The sequence below is a fragment of the Dromiciops gliroides genome, chromosome 4 (assembly GCF_019393635.1).
Source record: "Dromiciops gliroides isolate mDroGli1 chromosome 4, mDroGli1.pri, whole genome shotgun sequence".
Taxonomy (NCBI): domain Eukaryota; kingdom Metazoa; phylum Chordata; class Mammalia; order Microbiotheria; family Microbiotheriidae; genus Dromiciops; species Dromiciops gliroides.
This window is the reverse complement of record NC_057864.1, coordinates 185,449,813-185,466,949: the sequence shown is the minus strand read 5'-3', so window position 1 is coordinate 185,466,949 and position 17,137 is coordinate 185,449,813. Positions and strand designations below refer to the sequence as shown.

Sequence of the window (17,137 nt, the reverse complement as noted above, 5' to 3'; positions counted from 1 at the left end):
AGGAAGTCAGTCTTAGGGAGAGACAGTTGACGAGGTGGAGTCACCAGTTTGGCCCTCAGTGGAGGGGGGAGACTGTTGCTGATCTTTGACTTCTTGGATACTGGTCTCTGAGATTAGGCCAGCCTCTGGCTTTCCCTCTGGAACATTATGGGGTCCTCTGTCACCTTCAAAAGAACTGACACTGACCTCAGGGACAGAAACTTTGCTTTCTTGAAGAAGACAGCCCAGAGGTGTGTGGACTGAAAGCCTAGATGGTTGACCTTTGACTTCTTGAATACTGATCTCTGGGGTTGGACCAGCCTCAGGTTTGCCCTCTGGAATACTTTGGGGTCCTCCATCACTTTCAAAAGAAGTGATAGTGACCTCAGGGATAGAAATTTTGCTTTCTGGAAGAAGACAGCCCAGAGGTCTGTGGACTGAAAGGCTAGATGGTTTCTCTTGGACTGTTAGGGGGATTTCTGCTTGAGTTTCTTCTGAAGCCTGAGGGGCAGGTTTCCTAGGCAGGGCTCCTGTCCCTTCCCAAGGACAGATTTCTTCCAGGACACCCTCCGGTTTATTTCCTTCTAGTTCCACGCTCTCCCACGGGCATACCTCTGCTGTTATACCCCCCATACTGCCCTGGCAAATGACTTTGGGTTTGTCTGGCTGAAGGAAAGGGCCCCCTGTGTCTGTACTCTCCCAAGGACAGACTTCTTGGCTAAGTTTCTCTGTTTCTGAAATGTGTTCTTCAGTCTCTCTGTAGCTCTCTTTTCTAGGTGTTTCTCCCTTCTGTACTTGGGACTCTATATCTGTACCCTCTGCCAAACCCCCTTCCTCTGCTGCTGCTGTGCTCATCTCCCAGGGGCAGACCTCTGCTTTCCCAGTGGGTTGAGGATCCTCTGCTTTGCTTGAACTCATCTTGCCTTTCATACCTTCTTTTGCCTGGGAACCAGCTTTGGGTCCAGCAGTGTCATGAGAATCTGGTTGGGAGGGGGCATCCCCCAGGTCTGTGCTCTCCCACAGATAGACTGTCTCTTGCTGTCGGATTAGCCTCCCTTGTTTTTTATGTGTACTGACAGTCACAGCTTGGGTGTCTGATCTTTTAGAGGGTTTTCTTTTTTCCTCTTGAGATTCTCTGTTCTGATCTTGCCTCTCTGTCACTTTCTCTGTTGGTCCTTCACTCACTTCCCAAGGACAGATTTCTGCCATGTTGCTTTCTGGTGCATCAACTTGTGGCTCTGTGGCTTCCCATGGACACACCTGAGTCACCCTACCCCCAACACTGCCAAGTACTTGGGAGCTGACAGTGCCCTGAGTATCTGCTTGGATGGATGGACCCCCTGAATCCAAATCCTCCCATGGACAGATGGACTCCCTCGCTTCACTGATTTCTTCTCTAGTAGTGTGATGTTGAGTCTTTGCAGACATCCCTTTCTCCAGGGTTGCCTGGTCTTTCTTTAAGTATTCTTCATCTATTTCCTGTCCCAATCTCCCTTTCTCTGTTGTTTTGTCACTTACTTCCCAGGGACAGATCTCTGCTTTCTTGTTAGATGCATCCTGTTCCACTTCCCAAGGACATACCTCAGCTACTTTGCTGTCAGATGACTGTGAGGTCACTGGGGCCTGAGCTGAGTGAGTCCTCAAGTGTGTGCTATCATCCCAAGGACAAACAGCTTCCTGCTCTTGACTCAGTTTTGTTACTTGTTTTGATGCTTTCCCTCCTAGCTCCGCAGAGCTTCCCTTTTCTGCAGTTTTCCCCCTTTCCTCCTTGGATTGCCCAGCTCTTTCCTGTCCCAATTCCCTTTTCTCAGTGTCTTCTTTGTTTACCTCCCAAGGACAGATCTCTGCCTTTGCACTGGACGATACTGTCTCCACCTCCCATGGACACACATCAGCTGTTCTAGTCCCCATAGTGCTTAATACCTGAAAACCAGCTTTGATTTGACCAGTGGCTTGACTGTCTATTTGTGGGTCAGAGCTTTCCCAGGGACAAGTTGCCTCCCTGTCTGGGATTAGCCTTTCTGTCTTTTCCTGAGCAGGGACAGCCGCTTCTTTGGGTTCTGATTTTCTGGACCCTTTTTCTGGATCCCCATGGGAAGCCTTGGCTCCCTTGATTTCCAGAGTGCTTTTCTCTCCTCCGTCTGTTGGCTTCCAGGCAGTATCTTCTGTGTCAGGAGACAGAGTCTGCACTTCCCACGGACAGACCTCAGCTGCCCTGCCACCCGCTTCCTGGGACCTGGCCGTAGGTTGGCCTGTTTTCTGAGGGTCTGTCTGGAGGGAATGTAGCTCCCAGGGGCAGACCGCTTCCTGCAGCGCAGTCAGCTTATCTAACGTTTTTGACGCTAGAGCAGTTGATTCTTTGGGTTCCCCCTTGTTCTCCTGGCATTCCCCTTCATCCTGTCCCAGTGCCCTTTTCTCTGCTTTGCCTTCACCCATGTCCAAGGGATGGATTTTCTCTGTGGCAGCCCCTGTCTTACTTATACTTGGCTCAAGGGCTTCCCATGGACAGACCTCTGCTGTCCTTCTTCCCATAAGGCCAGGCACTTTAGCAGGGTCTGACTGTAGAGAAAGGGCCTCTGGGTCTGCGCCTTCCCAAGGACAGGCTGCCTCTCTCTCTCGTTTCTCAGCATCTTTCCAGGTAGAATCCCCAGTCTCTCCGTAGCTCTCTTTTCCAGAGACTTTTTCCTTTTCCTGTAGCAATTCTCTAGCTGCCTCCTGGCCTGGTGTCCCTTTGCCAGCTGTTTGGTTCATCTCCCAGGGACACACCTCAGCTTTCCTGCTAGACAAATCCTCTTCCATTTCCCATGGACACACTTCAGCGACCTTGTTTCCCACACTCTCAGAGGTCAGAGTTGGGCTGGCTGAGGGACCCCTAAAATCTGTACTCTCCCATGGGCAGAGAGATTCCCATTCTTGACCCAATTTTCTTTCATCTTTCCAAAGTTTTGCTTTCCTGAAGGTCTCTCTTTCTTCCAGGGAGGGCCTGGCTACCTCCTGTGACAACTTTTCTTTCTCTCTTGTTCCATCACTGACCTCCCAGGGACAGAGCTCTGCCTTGGTGCTGTCTTGTTTATAAGCTTCCACCTCAGTCACTTCCCATGGACATACCTCTGCTGCTCTTCTCCCTATGCTGCCCAGTAACTGGTGACCATCCTTGACTTGGTCAGTGTGCTGACGACCTAGTTGGGGTGCAGAGCCTCCTTGCTCCGTGCTTTCCCAAGGACAGAGTGCCTCTCGATCCTGCAGCTGCTGCTCAGGTTTTTTCTTATCAGTGACTTTCATTCCTTTGGGTCCCGACTTTTCAGGGCTTTTCCTCTTCTCCTCCTGGGATCTCTGTTCTTGATCTTGTCCAAAAGTTCCTTTATTCATGTGCCATGGTGAGGCCTCTGCCCTTAGGCTGTCTGGTTTACCACCTCCTAGCTCAGGTGCCTCCCATGGACATACTTCAGCTGTCCTGCTGTCTCTGCTGTCTGACAGCTGAGGACAAGCTCTAACGGCATCCTCATATCTCCTCAGTTCCCGTTCTCGTCCAGAGGTTATTTCAGTTGCCTCAACATCTCTGTCCTTGATGACAGGATCCTGTCTGGCCTGCCTTGGAGAGGCGACCCCTTTCCACTTTGCTTTCTCAGGGCCTTGGGAAGGCCCCCTAGGCTTGCCCTCTCGTTCCTTGCTCCCCTCCTGGGGACAGCCAGCCAGCATTCTACTGGTGTGAGTGTTCTGCTGGTTCTGGATTGATTCCTCATCATCGCAAGGGGCCAAAGCCGCTTGTTTGCTCACGGGTTTGGGCCGGCCTGCCCTCACTATTCTAGTGGCCAACCCAGCACCCTCTTCAGAAGCCTTACTCTTCCCTACCTTTTCAGAACTGTTTACCCCATTTTCTTTCTCCTTGTAGCTGCTCCGGGACTGGGTTAGAGCCTTGATGGCCAGTCCCAGGCTCCTCATGGAACCCTGTTGAATGGGAGTCTTGAGGCTATGGGATTTGGGAAAGATCCTGTGCCTTTCATCATCAGTCTCATTAACATCTCCCTCTGGATGTTCTGTTCCAGTCCCCTCACCTTCTGTAGCCTCTCGTTTCTCCACGGCCACTGCCACAGAGAGGGCTCTTAAGAGCCGGGCTCTGGCAGGGGGACGGCTATCCCCTCTACCTGTCCCAGGAGCAGGTTCCTGGCTTGTACTTTCTACCCTAGCTGGCAGTTCTGCATTTTCCCAGGGGCAAACATAGGTCAGTAAGCTGGGTTCTCGAGCTGGGGCTGGCATTGGGGGCAGGGCAGGCACTGGAGCTGGAGCCAAAGTTGCAGTGGGGGACAGTGTCTGTGAATCTCCTAAGCATGCCCCACCTAAAGCCAGGCTGGGTGTGGAGATTTGATGCCTGATAGGTGAAGGTGGTGGCCACCTCCCACCTGTCTCATGAAGCTTCCCAGAAGCATGGGAACTGTCAACACTGCTGCTCTTGGCAGGGGATAGAGGAGGTGACAGGGAATCTCCTCGAGTCCGCTCTAGTCGCCTGGCTGATGGCCTCCTGGCTGGGCTCCCTGCCCCTGCCTTGCGCCTCTCCTCTCGCTCTAGTGCCAACCTGTAGCTCTCTTCCAGGTAGGCTTGGCTGGCCAAGAGCAGCGCCTTCTCCCTAGAGCCAGCTACTACGCTGAGTGATTTCTGCAGAGAGGCGGGCCGTGCCCGAGGTAGCCTCTCTCCCACTGCCAGGTTGTGGGCACTGGCTGACCTGAAGCCAAGTGGGGGAGGCACTTCCATGGAGTCACGGCTCCCTCCCCTAGAAGCCTTCTTTGCCAGCTTCCTCCTGAGAAGAGAATCGAGGAGTGGGGGGTCCTGCTCTCTCCGGTGGTCATAGGTGCTGTGAGATTTGCGCAGAGTTGGTGATGGTTTCTCGGGTGTCTGGACCCCAGAACTGAGGAGCCGCCGCCGAGAGGAACGAGGAAAGCTGCCCCTGCTTGGGGAGCTGGGGTCCCGGCGGGCCACAGCCTCAGGGAACTCAGCCAGGCACCTCATAAAAGAGCGGCCCAATCCCCGTCGGGAGCTGCCTCTCTTCTTGGGCAGGTGTGGGTTGTTAACTGCCATCTTCTTGGTTTTGTGAACCTCCAGCTGGGCATAGAGCTTCTTTAATTCATCCTGGAGAAGCAGGGAGGATAATTTAATTCAAGATAAAACAGAGCACACAGCTTCGCCCCTCTCCCTTTTCTCCTCTCTAAATCAGAACTCCATTAAGCACCTGCCTTCATATAAGCTATTAAATGGTGAAATCTTCCCTTCACTAAGCCATGTCCTCTTCCAGATGTTGCTTGAAATTCCTTCCACAAAGCCTTCCCTGGCTAACTAACCCCCACTAGGTTCTGATAGCTGTTTGACAGTAGGTTCATCTAAACCTGCACTCATCACTCACCAGCAGTGTGACACGGCAGAAGGAGCTCTTGACCCAGGATTCTGCAAAGCTGAGTCCTAGCCCCAGGTCTGCTGCCAAGAAATGGCTTCAGGCAATTTACTTCTAGGTCTCAATCCCCCCCCCCTTTAAAAAAGAGAATAGCAACTGCTCTTCATGGGTTGTTTGGGGGTCAGGGTGATTTCATTGACTTCTGCAGCTTCTAGCCTTAGAGAATTACCTGGGTAACTGGGAGAATGGCATAATAGATGTGACAGTACTTTGAACAAGATTTAAACGAGCCTCCCTCATAATGCTATCAAATGGTCCTCATTTTAATGACACCTACATTCAATAACAATGACCTGTGTTCTTTGCCTTTCTTGAGCAAAGAACAGTTTAAGTGACCCAGTACAGCTACAGAAAGGATAGAAGTGAGACCCCAAGAAGAACTTGCTGTTGGATGTAGGAGGGAGTGATGGAGGCCAGACTTCACTGTGGGGTACACATGGTTGGTACTTTTGTTGCAGGCTTTGGGGGAAGGACTAACAACAAATGACTCTGTGTTGAGATGAAATCAGGAGACTAGGAAAAGCATGGAGGGAAAAGGTATTTGGGTGAAGAGCAGTAGGGAAAGGGAGCCAGGGTGTTTCAGCTGACTCCATCTGAATGGCTAGAATCAAAGGGATGAGAAAGGCAGCACGCACCCGAATGTCTCCAGGGTCAAGGCTGCATTCACTCCAGGCAGAAGCAATGCTGCTGTTGAGGCAGGAGCCTGATCTCTGCAGGTCCAGTTCATCCTCATAGACCTCAGCGGCAATCTCCTCCCTGGGAGGGACCCCTGCATTCAGGAACTATAGGTGATAGAGAAAAGGAGGTTTCTTTCCCTGCAGACTCCCCTCCTTTCTTGCTCTAGTGCCTTACCTCCTCCTATATATTCCTTTTGTTCTTCCCTTCACATGACTTCACAAAGAATCAAGCTATAGGCTTAAATTGGGACTCTCATGAAAAGTTGGGGCTCCCCTTCCCCCTCCAATACCAGGTCCTCCTTATATAATAGGCCTTCTTAAGAGCTGTCTCTCCATTAAGAACAGCCTTTTTGATAATTTTTTTCAGATCCTACCAATCTGCTGAAAAGATTATCATCACACCCAACCCAAGGGTCTCTAAGACTTCTTAAATTTTTTCCCCCAAGTATTAGAAAGACATGGGGGGGGGGGTGCAGCTAGGTGGTGCAGTGGATAGAGCACCAGCCCTGGAGTCAGGAGGACCTGAGTTCAAATCTGGCCTCAGACACTTGAAACTTACTAGCTATGTGACCCTGGGCAAGTCACTTAACCCCAATTGCCTTACCCAAAAAAAAAAAGACATAGGGGTACGGATTGTTATTCCCCTTCGATCAGATGCTATTATTCCCTTCCATTTCTTAGACCTTGCCTTCATACCACTTGCCTTCCTTACCCTTTACTAGGATAGGGGCGGGGACAGGAGGTTGGTGAGAACCTAGTGACTTCAACAGGACAACTCTGAAGTTGGGGTGACTTCATCTTAAATTCCCTGGGGTTGGGGGAAATAAGAGAATGCCAGTAGGGAGGTGAGCAGTCTGGGAGGCCTCACCTTGGGGATAAAGAGTAGAGCCAGAGTCGTCGTGACTGTGCCATGGGTGTGGATAAAGAAGAGGAGTAGGGTCCAGTCTGGGTGTAAGGAGGGGACCAAGATGAACCTGTGAATTGAGTGGGATCGGGGAGCTATAGAGATGAGTGGATTCTATCTCAACCTCCCTCCCCCATGTGTTTCATTGGTTTTCTTGTCCTCTAACTCTGAGAGCTGGGATGCACCATATTGGGTGTGGGAGTGACCCCTCCTTTGCATATCAATACCAACCTTCCCTTCAAAGCTTAGCTCTTGTTCCATGTCTATGAAGCCATCCAGACTACTCCAGAAGACTGTAATAAATGACCCATCCCTCCTACCTTAGTTTTCCCTCTGAACTACAACATTTAGTTTACACTGCTCAATACAGTACTTATATGTTCTTGTGTTGATCATTATTTTATGTATTTCCTCACCTCAAATATCACTGAGGAAGTATCCTCACCTGGCTGCATGGAAGGCAGCAGAGACCAGAAGCTCATTGTGTAGAGCAATACCCATGTAGCGTGGCTCATGAAAGGCGGAGGGCACTGCTCGGGTGGCATAACAGAGGAAACTGCCCCAACAGAGGAGGAGCATCTCAGCTTGGAGGGAAGAGAGTCAGAGGCTGGGACACATTTGTCAATAACCAAGATCAAAGTGTCTAGTCCCCTTGTACAGAGGTGTGTGTGTATGAGGGGAGGGGGTTGGTCTCTGGGGAGGGACACTGAGGAGGATAGAATGGGGGGGCATTAAGAAGAAATGCTGGGGGGGGGCAGCTAGGTGGCACAGTGGATAGAGCACCGACCCTGGAGTCAGGAGTACCTGAGTTCAAATCTGGCCTCAGACACTTAACACTTACTAGCTGTGTGACCCTGGGCAAGTCACTTAACCCCAATTGCCTCACTAAAAAAAAAAAAAAAAAGAAGAAGAAGAAGAAGAAGAAGAAGAAGAAGAAGAAGAAGAAGAAGAAGAAGAAGAAGAAGAAGAAGAAGAAGAAATGCTGGGGCAGCTAGGTGGTGCAGTGGATAGAGCACCGGCCCTGGAGTCAGGAGTACCTGGGTTCAAATCCGGCTTCAGACACTTAACACTTACTAGCAAGTCACTTAACCCCAATTGCCTCACCAAAAAAAAAAAAGAAGAAATGCTGAGATTAGACTGACACTGAGGGAAGAAGGGGAGGTTGGAGGATTTGGAGAGGAGTTCAGGTTGAGGACAGGAATGGGGCATCTCACCCACAACCATGATGTAGTCCCAGCGATCATAATGGCAGAGATAAAAGTGACGGCCAGTAGAAGTGTGACCACGAATAACCAGGGGTGCGTGCTGGGCTCCCCTTTCCAGAGTGCCTGCTGTCCAGGCTGCCAAGAAACACAGAACCAGGAGCAAGAGAAGCCCAAGGCGCCTCAGCAGCCGGCCACTGCTCAGGTGGGGCACCCGCTGGGCTGTTCTAGACAGGAACAGTTGTAGTACTCTATAGGGAAACGAAGAGTCACATCACTTATCCGGAGATGAAGTATGGAGGAGGTGGGTAGCAGCAATGAGCAAGGCCTGGGAGCAGAGGGGTGGATGATAGGGTAATGGGGAGGGGCCTGAGAACAGAGCTGGGTAAATCATATGGTAATGGGAGTGGGGTTTGAGGGCCAAGGGGTGCATTATGTAGTGATGGAGTCAGAAAAGCAGGATGATAGTTCTGGGGTCAACATTTGAGAAAGGCTTCCTTACAGTGCAAGAAATGGGTCAGGATCTGGGGTTGTGCTTTCTGATGAATAGAGGCACCAGAAAACTGGGTTGGGGGCCACGAGAGTTGAGGCGGTCTTTGCCCTCAGGTGCTACCTGTAAAGCTTGAGGGTGATGGTACCATAGACAATGACGAAGCCAAGCAGACGCACCCACCGAAGAACAATGCATCGGAATACACTTGGCTTGAAGTAGAGGATAAAGACCTGAGGTAAACAGGACAGAGAGTCAGGACCGGTAAGAGCTGCTGTTGAACTCTGGTCTTCCGGGCCCCCCGCCCCACCCCCTTTACCCCATCCTTGTCAATTCTATCCCATCACAGTTTGGGCTACTCTACAGGCAACAGAGTACCGAGTACTACCCTCTTCCCATGATAGTTCCTAGCTGCTTGAAGGGGGAAGGAGGCTGAGGACAGGGAACATAAGGAGACACAGAGTCCTAAGGAGGTGGTAAAGACAGCTGGAAAAGGGAAGGGATGTAAATACCAAAGAAGGGTGAGGGGAGAACCTCGGGGTAGGGTATAGTGGCCATAGACTCACAGGGAAGTAAAGCAGCAGAGATCCAAAGAGAATGGTCTCCAGTAATATGACCCCGGACGCTCGGATCGTCTGCAAGCCCCAGAGAAGAGGAAGGTTTCTATGAGCAGGTGTGATACTCGACATGGATGTGTTAGGGCTCTCAGTTTTACTTTAGCCAGTGGTATCCTCCCGCCTGAATATCCTCAAGCTACTTTTTGTCTATGTCCCACCCATGGCTCTGCCCTGGCCCTTAACCTTGGACACTTCTAGCTGTGCGACCCCAGGCAAATCGCTTAACCATGCCTGCCTCTCCTTGACTATATAAAAGGGGGGTAATAATTGCACATACTTCACAGGGTTGTTGTGAGGATCAAAGGAAATATTTGTAAAGATCCAGGCATATAGTAGGTGTTTAATGCTCGTTCTCTCTTCCTATCCTCTCCGTTCCCATCCTCACCTCTGGTCATCCTTCCTGTCATCAGCAGACCTCTCCCCACATTTCCATTTTCCCCACTTCCAATCCTAGCCCCACCAACTCTCAGCCCTGGTAGCCTGGTCCCTAACTCACTACTCTTCCCAGATTGGACGACAATGATCTCATCTGAACGTGGGCCCAATCAAACAGCATGGCTCACTGCTGGGGGGCAGGAGGAGGGGCCTAGGGAAAGTGTGTCTTGTTGGGAGTATGATGTTGGAAAAGGGGAATTGATAAGGAAGAACTCAGGCTTGCCTTGCTCCTGCGGCAGTGGTAGGAAATCAGCATGCTGAGAAAGACGGCCAACATGCAGCAGGTTTGGCAAACCAACACAGCTGCTCTGAGCACCTGTGTCTCCTCCACCAGGCACGGTGTGGCATCCACACAGCTGGCACAGCCTTCTGGGCATGGATGGCACCGAAGCAGTCGACTGGAACTGCCTCGGAGAGCCTTGTACTGTCCCGTGGGCTCTGCATCGTTCTCACCTGCCCCTGTAAGAAAGGCTCCGAGGATGTGAAAGAGAGGTGCTAGACATGAGTCATCTCCCCCCCTCCCCATCTTGAGGTTTTCTGCCTAATGTCATACCAATACCTCCCTTTTCCCCACTATCATTGGGCCACCCAATTTCCTCTTCCTTTTGCCAGACAGTAGTCAAGTAGGGTGATGAAGCCGAGACTAAAAAAATCTCCATGGAGATATTTTAGACGAGAAGTAAAAGAAAGGGCCCTAGGTACCTCTTGATACATATCTAATTTCACTTCCAAACATCCACACATTCTCTGCTCTGATTCCTGCCTTCCATCTCTATACATCTTCTCAGCCTGTTTGCCCTTTTCCAACCCCTGTTTTGGTTCCCACAGGAACTTCAGGCCCTTCCCCTCTTCTCCCTTCTTCCAGGATGTGCTCCCAGTCTCCACTCCTTTCTCCCCCACAGTGCTTTCTCAATCAATCAATAAACATTTATTAAATGCCTATTATGTGGACTAAGCACTAGCACTGGGGATACAAAAAGAAGTAAAAGACAGTCCTGCCCTCAAAGAGCTTACAGTCCAATGAAGGAGACAACATGAAAACAAATCTATACGAAGCAAACTATGTATGGGATAAGAAATAATGAACAGAAGGAAACACTAGAATGAAGGCTACCAATAAAAAAGTGGTTTTAGTTGGGACTTTTCAGAAGCCACGGTGGTCATCAGTAGGTGGAAATGAGGAGGGAAAGTGTTCCGAGCATTAGGTGGCTCCAACCTAGGAAAAAAAGACACCGTTGGCAAGATCTGAGGTACCTACCCATGGGGAGACTTGGTCCATAGAAGCCTGGTCGGCAGCGACAGAGGTATCGACCAAGGATGAAGCCATGACTCTCCACTGGGACACACTGTAAGGAGAGACAGGCACTGCATTGCTATGGGAAGTGGAAATTTCCAGGTAGAGTCTTTTGGTCTCTAGGTAATCCCGAAGGTTAGGAATCAGAAACCATCTTTTGCCCTCCTTATAACTGCAGCTCATCTCTTGTTTCAGTGGGTCCCTTTTACTCTCTCCCCCTAAGTCCAGCTCCCTTGGCACTTTGGTGAGTGGAAAGAGGCCCCAAGAGGTGAATAACTTGCTTTTTCTGGCTTCAGCGGTAGACTGCACACCCCATCAGAAGTGATGCCAGAGTCACTTAACTCTCATTGCCCCGAGGGAAAAAAAAAAAGTAATGCCAGGATAGTAGGAGGCCAAAGCTAGCCTTTTAGTTCTCCCCCATTCTTCAGTCTGTCCAAGATAGGGAATAAGGTCGAGTCTGATGGGGGGGAATAGGTGATCACGTCCAAGCAAGCGATCCCCCAAATCTCTATCTCGATCTCTAATCTCTGCCCAGAGCTTTACCCTCAATTTCCATCTCATTCTCCACCCCACAAAAGTCAAGAAATAGATTATTGTTGGCCTCTCCTTCCTCAAAGTGCTTACCTGTCCCTCTCCCTAATTTCTCTATTTCTTTTGAAATATACATATATAGGTACAAAGACTCTAACCCTTGTTCATCTTTGACTTTCTTCTTTCTCACCCCCTATAGTCATTCCGTTGCCAAGTCCTGTCTATTCTATCATCACACTATCATCTTCTTCTCTACTCACCCTGCCCTAGTTCAGACTCATCATTTTGTTTTTTCTAAGCATCAGAAAGTCTTCTGCCTAATTCCTACCACCAGTTTATCCCCTTCCAATTCAATTCAATTCGGTAAATGCTTGTTTAAAGTCTACTATGTGCAAGCCACTGGAATTTTTTTTTAATTGTCCCTGCCCTCAGGAGGAATTCAAAGAGTAAGTCTGAGGGGCTGGACAGGAATTAGGAGTACATGAATGAGGAAATGTCCTCACCTGGCTGCATAGAAAGCAGCAGAGGAGAGCTTGTTTTCTACTGGTGGATAAAACATGTAATCAGATAATAAATACAAGACAATTTGAAGAAGAGGTAAACACTGACAACCAGGGGATCAGGAAAGACTTCCCATGGGGAGTGGCAAATGAGCCTTGCAGGAAGCTAAGACTTCTAGGAGGTAGAGGGAGAAAGGAGTACTTCCCTATATCTATAGGGAAACAACTTGTGCAAAGGCATAGCAATGGGAGAATGCAAGGTAAGAGAATGATTAAGTGGGACAATTTGGCTTAAGCAAAGAGTTTAATAATAATAATAATAATAATAAAGAATGTATCATGGTAGATAGAACCCTGGTCATGGAGTCAGGAAGACCTGAGTTCAATTCCTGCCAAAGAGACTTACTAGCAATGAGACTTACTAGGCAAGTTACTTACCCTCTCTGTGCCTCAGTTTCTTCATCTGTAAAATAGGGATAATAATAGCATCTACCTCCCAGGACTATTGTGAGGATTGAATGGGGAAATACAGGTTAAGTGCTTCGTGAACCATAAGGCACTGTTTGTTATTATAATGTTAGCTAATAATTATTAATTTAGCACCCTCTCACCACTGTATCTTTGTTTTTGTTTTTGTTTTTTTGTGAGGCAACTGGGGTTAAGTGACTTGCCCAGGGTCACACAGCTAGTAAGTGTCAGGTGTCTGAGGCTGAATTTGAACTCAGGTCCTCATGAATCCAAGGCCAGTGCTTTATCCACTACACCACCTAGCTGCCCCACCACTGTATCTCTGTACAGCTTGTCCCCTCATGGTTAGAAGGTCTTCCCTCCTCACCTCCAGTGCTTAGAATTTTCAGCTTCCTTCTAGGGTCAGTTCATTTGCCACTTCCAAATGGAAGCCTTTCTTGATTTCCAGAGTGGTTAATACCATTTCTCTCTTGCATTTATTATTTATTATTATATTATTATTTATAATTATATTATATTGCATTTATTATTTGTTTACATGTCATGTACATGAAGTAAGGCAGGAAAGGCATACTGGAAGCAGTTTTTGTAAGGGGCTTAAAATTTGTTTTTTTTAAATTTTAGTGAGGCAATTGGGGTTAAGTGACTTGCCCAGGGTCACACAGCTAGTAAGTGTTAAGTGTCTGAGGCCGAATTTGAACTCAGGTACTCCTGACTCCAAGGCCAGTGCTCTATCCACTGTGCCATCTAGCTGCCCCTGGATCACGTTTATTCAGAATAAATGAGGTAGGTCTTTGGATTTCCTAGACTTCCTCTCTGGAATTGTAGAGGGTGATACTTCAGACTCAACCATTGTCTCTTCTCAGCTCTACTCCATTACTCATAATGCTTCAGTATTGATGTCTGTAGTTGCCAGTCTATTCTTTTATCCCTTTTTCTGTCTCTCTCTCTATAGTCTGTTTTCTGTTCCCCGAGTCATCAAGAAAGGTCTCTGGTAGGGAACAGACCCTGAAGTGTTGAGGAGTATGTACAGGACACATTGGCAGCTTTAAGGGAAATAGCTGGGGACAGAACACAAATGAGCTCATTTGAAATCCTCTGCCCTGTTCCCCACTGGACTATGGTCTCGGTTCAAACTGTGGAGTTTGAGATTTCAGCTTATTTCTGTAGCTCCTGGGACTTGAGGGGTATAGGTGATGGGAAAAGGAAATGGGACATGAATGGAAATCCTGGGACAGTGAATTCCCCACCACCACCACACCCACTCACCCCAACTCCAGTCCATCCATACCTGGGTGCTGTTGAGGTCACACTGGTGTGTATTGGAGAACCAGCCAGGACCACTGGCACACTGATTGATGTCCACATTTTGAAGCTCAACATCCATCTGCACCAACCCCCTGAAGCAGGAAGGATGGGAAATGGGAAACCTGCACCATCTTCCTCCGGCCATGCTACTATTGGAGAGCCCCTTCCATAGCAGGGATGTAACTCTCCCCACTGATGCTCCCTCCCTCAACCCCCTCATCGCTCCCTGAGCATTTCTGCTGTTTTGGTGGCTCTCCAAGGTCTCTGATGAGTTTGGGGATGGAAGGGGAATTTTAGCTGGGACAGATGGAATTGGGCTATAAGTTCTTTTTCCCAATTCATGTCTAAGTCTGGTGGAGTTGGGCACCATGAATGGGAGGGCCCCATCTGGAGGGTTGGGACTCTGTTAGGAAAGGATTTACACACTGCCTCTACCCCACCACCCATGCAAACAAACACATGTCACATTACCTGCCCCCTTTACCCAAGTCAGGAATGTGTTATTGTCACAAAGAGGTGAGGCTGAATCAGAGCACCCCTGAGCCCTACTTAGCTGCTCACACTCTAATTCCTTGCTCTGGGGAAATGGGAGAGGGCTGGGCCCATAGGAGTGGGGTGACTATTAGGTATAGAGGAATTTTGCTTGGGGAAGAAGACTGGGGAGCCAAGAGCAAGAAATGAAACGAACACCTGGGACAACCACCCTGCCCTATCCGGGCTGTGACCGTGAAATTTTGTCCTGGCTTGTCCAGTAGCAGGTTCTCTGCTTGATTTGGTTGGCCTTTCTCATGGGTTGTGAGGGAGCTGGGGAAGGGGGGGTAGGGGAGGGAGCATCAGGTGCTCCACTGGTAAAGGCAGAGCAGATCTGATCATCCTCTCGGTTAATGGGCACTGCCCTGTGCAATATGCTTGGGAACCTGAGATATTGGAAAAAGTCCAAAAGGATTTGGAAGTAGAAGCAACTTCTACCAAGGATGGGCCTCCTAGGGCCTGACTGGCCTTAGAAAGGTCCTCTTTCAGTGTTTTAGAGGTCAAAAGACAACTTCTGGGCTAGCTCCCCACATAGCCTGAAAGTTAGGGCTAGACCTAGTCATTATTTTTCTCCTTTCCTCCCATCTTCCATACAACAGAAAAGTGCTCACTTGTTTGCACACATCTCTACACAAAGAGAAGTAGACACACATCTGTGTATGCACACCTACATACAGACAGCTGCACACACTTGTACATGCCTGTACCCAAACCTGTTCAAATATAGGTATATTTGTGTACAAACCCAAACATGAATACATTTGCACATAAATATTTGTTGATTGCTATGCAATTATCTATGTCAGCAGGAGTAGGTAGATAAGCTGTACACACAGACAAAAGTGTGTCCTATATTCTTATATCTCCACCCACACATAGATTCCAAAGCATGTACACACATAACGTGTTTGTACACACAGATATACGTAAGTACATATTTTACATATATGTATATATTTTACTTATATAAATAGCATACTAGGTATAGGTGTCATTAATACACAAATGCACAAGTTAAAAACACACTCACCTGACCTCAGGACTGAGATCGGGCTTGAGCCCATAGAAGGTGGTTGAAAGCTCAATTAACCAGCCAGGTCGGAGTCGACCCCCCTGACACTCCAGAAAGGGGGGGGAGAGGCGAACGTGACTTGTGTCACCTACATACCCATCCCCCCGTGGCCATTTGGGGCTGTCCAGGCTGCCCAGATCATTGCTCAGGACTCGTTTTCTTAGGCCCATGGTGACTCCAACATCAGCTGGTCTTGCTACTTGCACTCTGGCCATTGACAAATCCTGCAAGAGTGTCTCCTCTCCTATTCTGGTGGCCCGAAGTGCTAGCTGAGGCAAGGTAGCACCAGGAGCTGGATTGAAAGTCAATGATGCCCGGTATGCCTTCGGGTCACCCTCAGCCACACTTCGTACCAATGCTTGGTACCACTCTATGTCCTCCTCCACGCTGGACTCCCGGATGTCGTTGGCCTGGAGCAACATGTTGAGGAAATTTGCTGCCTGTGCCAAGGTACCTGCAGCTCCCTGCAGGATTGGGGGGAGTCCCAGGCTGCCCCCGGATCCTTGTGCCTCATAACGCCTACTGCAGTTGGCTCCAACCAGTTTCTGGGCATCCCCAGAGTAAAGGAAAGCCAAAGCTGCCTCTGCCCCTTCTGGAGGTGCCCAAGTGGGCACAGCTCCTAGTTTTCCTTGGGAAGCCAGGAGGGGTAGAGATCGAGGGTCCCGGGGACCACCCAGGGCCCAGTCACAGAAGAAACACCAGCTCAGTAGCCCCCAAATGCCAGGGGCCTTCACCAGTGCCCTGAAGCCCACCCTCATGTCAATTGCAATGTACTACCCAGCCTCTAAGAGATTTCAATATCCAGATCACCTGAGGAGGTGAGCAGTTCAGGAAACTCTGGGAAGAGGCTGGCTCCAACCAGGGGAGATTATTGTCTTCATGCGTGCTGAAAATGTACCTTTCTCTCTTGCTCTCCCCGTCTCTCTATCTCTGTCTCAGGCTCGATCTGTCTCAGCTGTTTTTCCTTTCTCTTTAACCAACGTCATAGGCTGGCTCCTGGACGTAGGCAAAGGGGCCCTGCCCCTTCTCGCTTTCCAAGCACCCCTCCCCACCTCAGATACACTTAATCCTGGCATAACATCACTCCCCTCCACCCCGAATTCAGCCTACCGTCCTATCCCAACATCTGCTCCAAATAGAGATAGACACAGATGGGATGGAAGGGAAGAGAGATGGGAGGAGAATAGTCTGGAATGTTCTCTCTCTCTCTCTCTCTCTCTCTCTCTCTCTCTGTTTCTTTCAATCCCCCTCCCTCCTTCCCTCCTCCACTCTTCTCTCCCTCCCTCCCGCTCTCTTGCTCCATTAGGAGAGATGGGCAAATCCGGGATGGGGAGCCATAGCAACCGTGGGTGAGCTGGTGCCCCCCTTTCCACACCTATGCTCTACTCAGCCTTGTGGCAGGAACTGTATCAGGATTAAGGAACAACCAGGTTGTATCCCCAGGCAAGCCACTCTTGCCTCTTCCCTCCCCTAAATTTGGAGATGGGGGTGGGGTGGGGTTGGGGAAGGGTTGGAGTGGCTTCTGGGACCAGGGATCATAGCAATAATAATAACAGAGCTAAACATAAACAGCATTTTAAGGTTTTCAAAGTGCTTTCCTCACCATAACCCTATGAAGTAGGTAGTGAAAATATCACTGCCCTCATTCACTGGGAATTATCTGTTGTGTCCAAACAAAATGTACCA

The 17,137-nt window shown here is 49.3% G+C and overlaps 1 protein-coding gene across 1 annotated transcript; it reads right to left on the bottom strand.

The window, feature by feature from the left end:
* Positions 1–12: 12 nt before the first annotated feature.
* Positions 13–16,641, bottom strand: GPR179 (G protein-coupled receptor 179). The gene is made up of 11 exons (XM_044003269.1): positions 15,410–16,641; positions 13,832–13,940; positions 11,006–11,093; positions 9,971–10,206; positions 9,262–9,330; positions 8,819–8,928; positions 8,218–8,456; positions 7,449–7,587; positions 6,968–7,073; positions 6,058–6,204; positions 13–5,103 (listed from the first exon to the last, which is right to left on the bottom strand). Exons 1-11 carry the CDS (start codon positions 16,207–16,209, stop codon positions 13–15), a joined length of 7,134 nt encoding a protein of 2,377 aa, XP_043859204.1. The 5' UTR covers positions 16,210–16,641.
* Positions 16,642–17,137: the final 496 nt, after the last annotated feature.

Excerpts from the sequence above, each read along its gene's own strand:
- GPR179 (XM_044003269.1), bottom strand. The coding sequence starts at position 16,209 with ATGAGGGTGGGCTTCAGGGCACTGGTGAAGGCCCCTGGCATTTGGGGG. Across the intron at positions 13,941-15,409 it reads GATCTCAGTCCTGAGGTCAG|GGGGTTGGTGCAGATGGATG; the intron begins GTGAGTGTGTTT and ends TTCCTGCTTCAG. Across the intron at positions 9,331-9,970 it reads ACCACTGCCGCAGGAGCAAG|ACGATCCGAGCGTCCGGGGT; the intron begins GCAAGCCTGAGT and ends TGGGGCTTGCAG.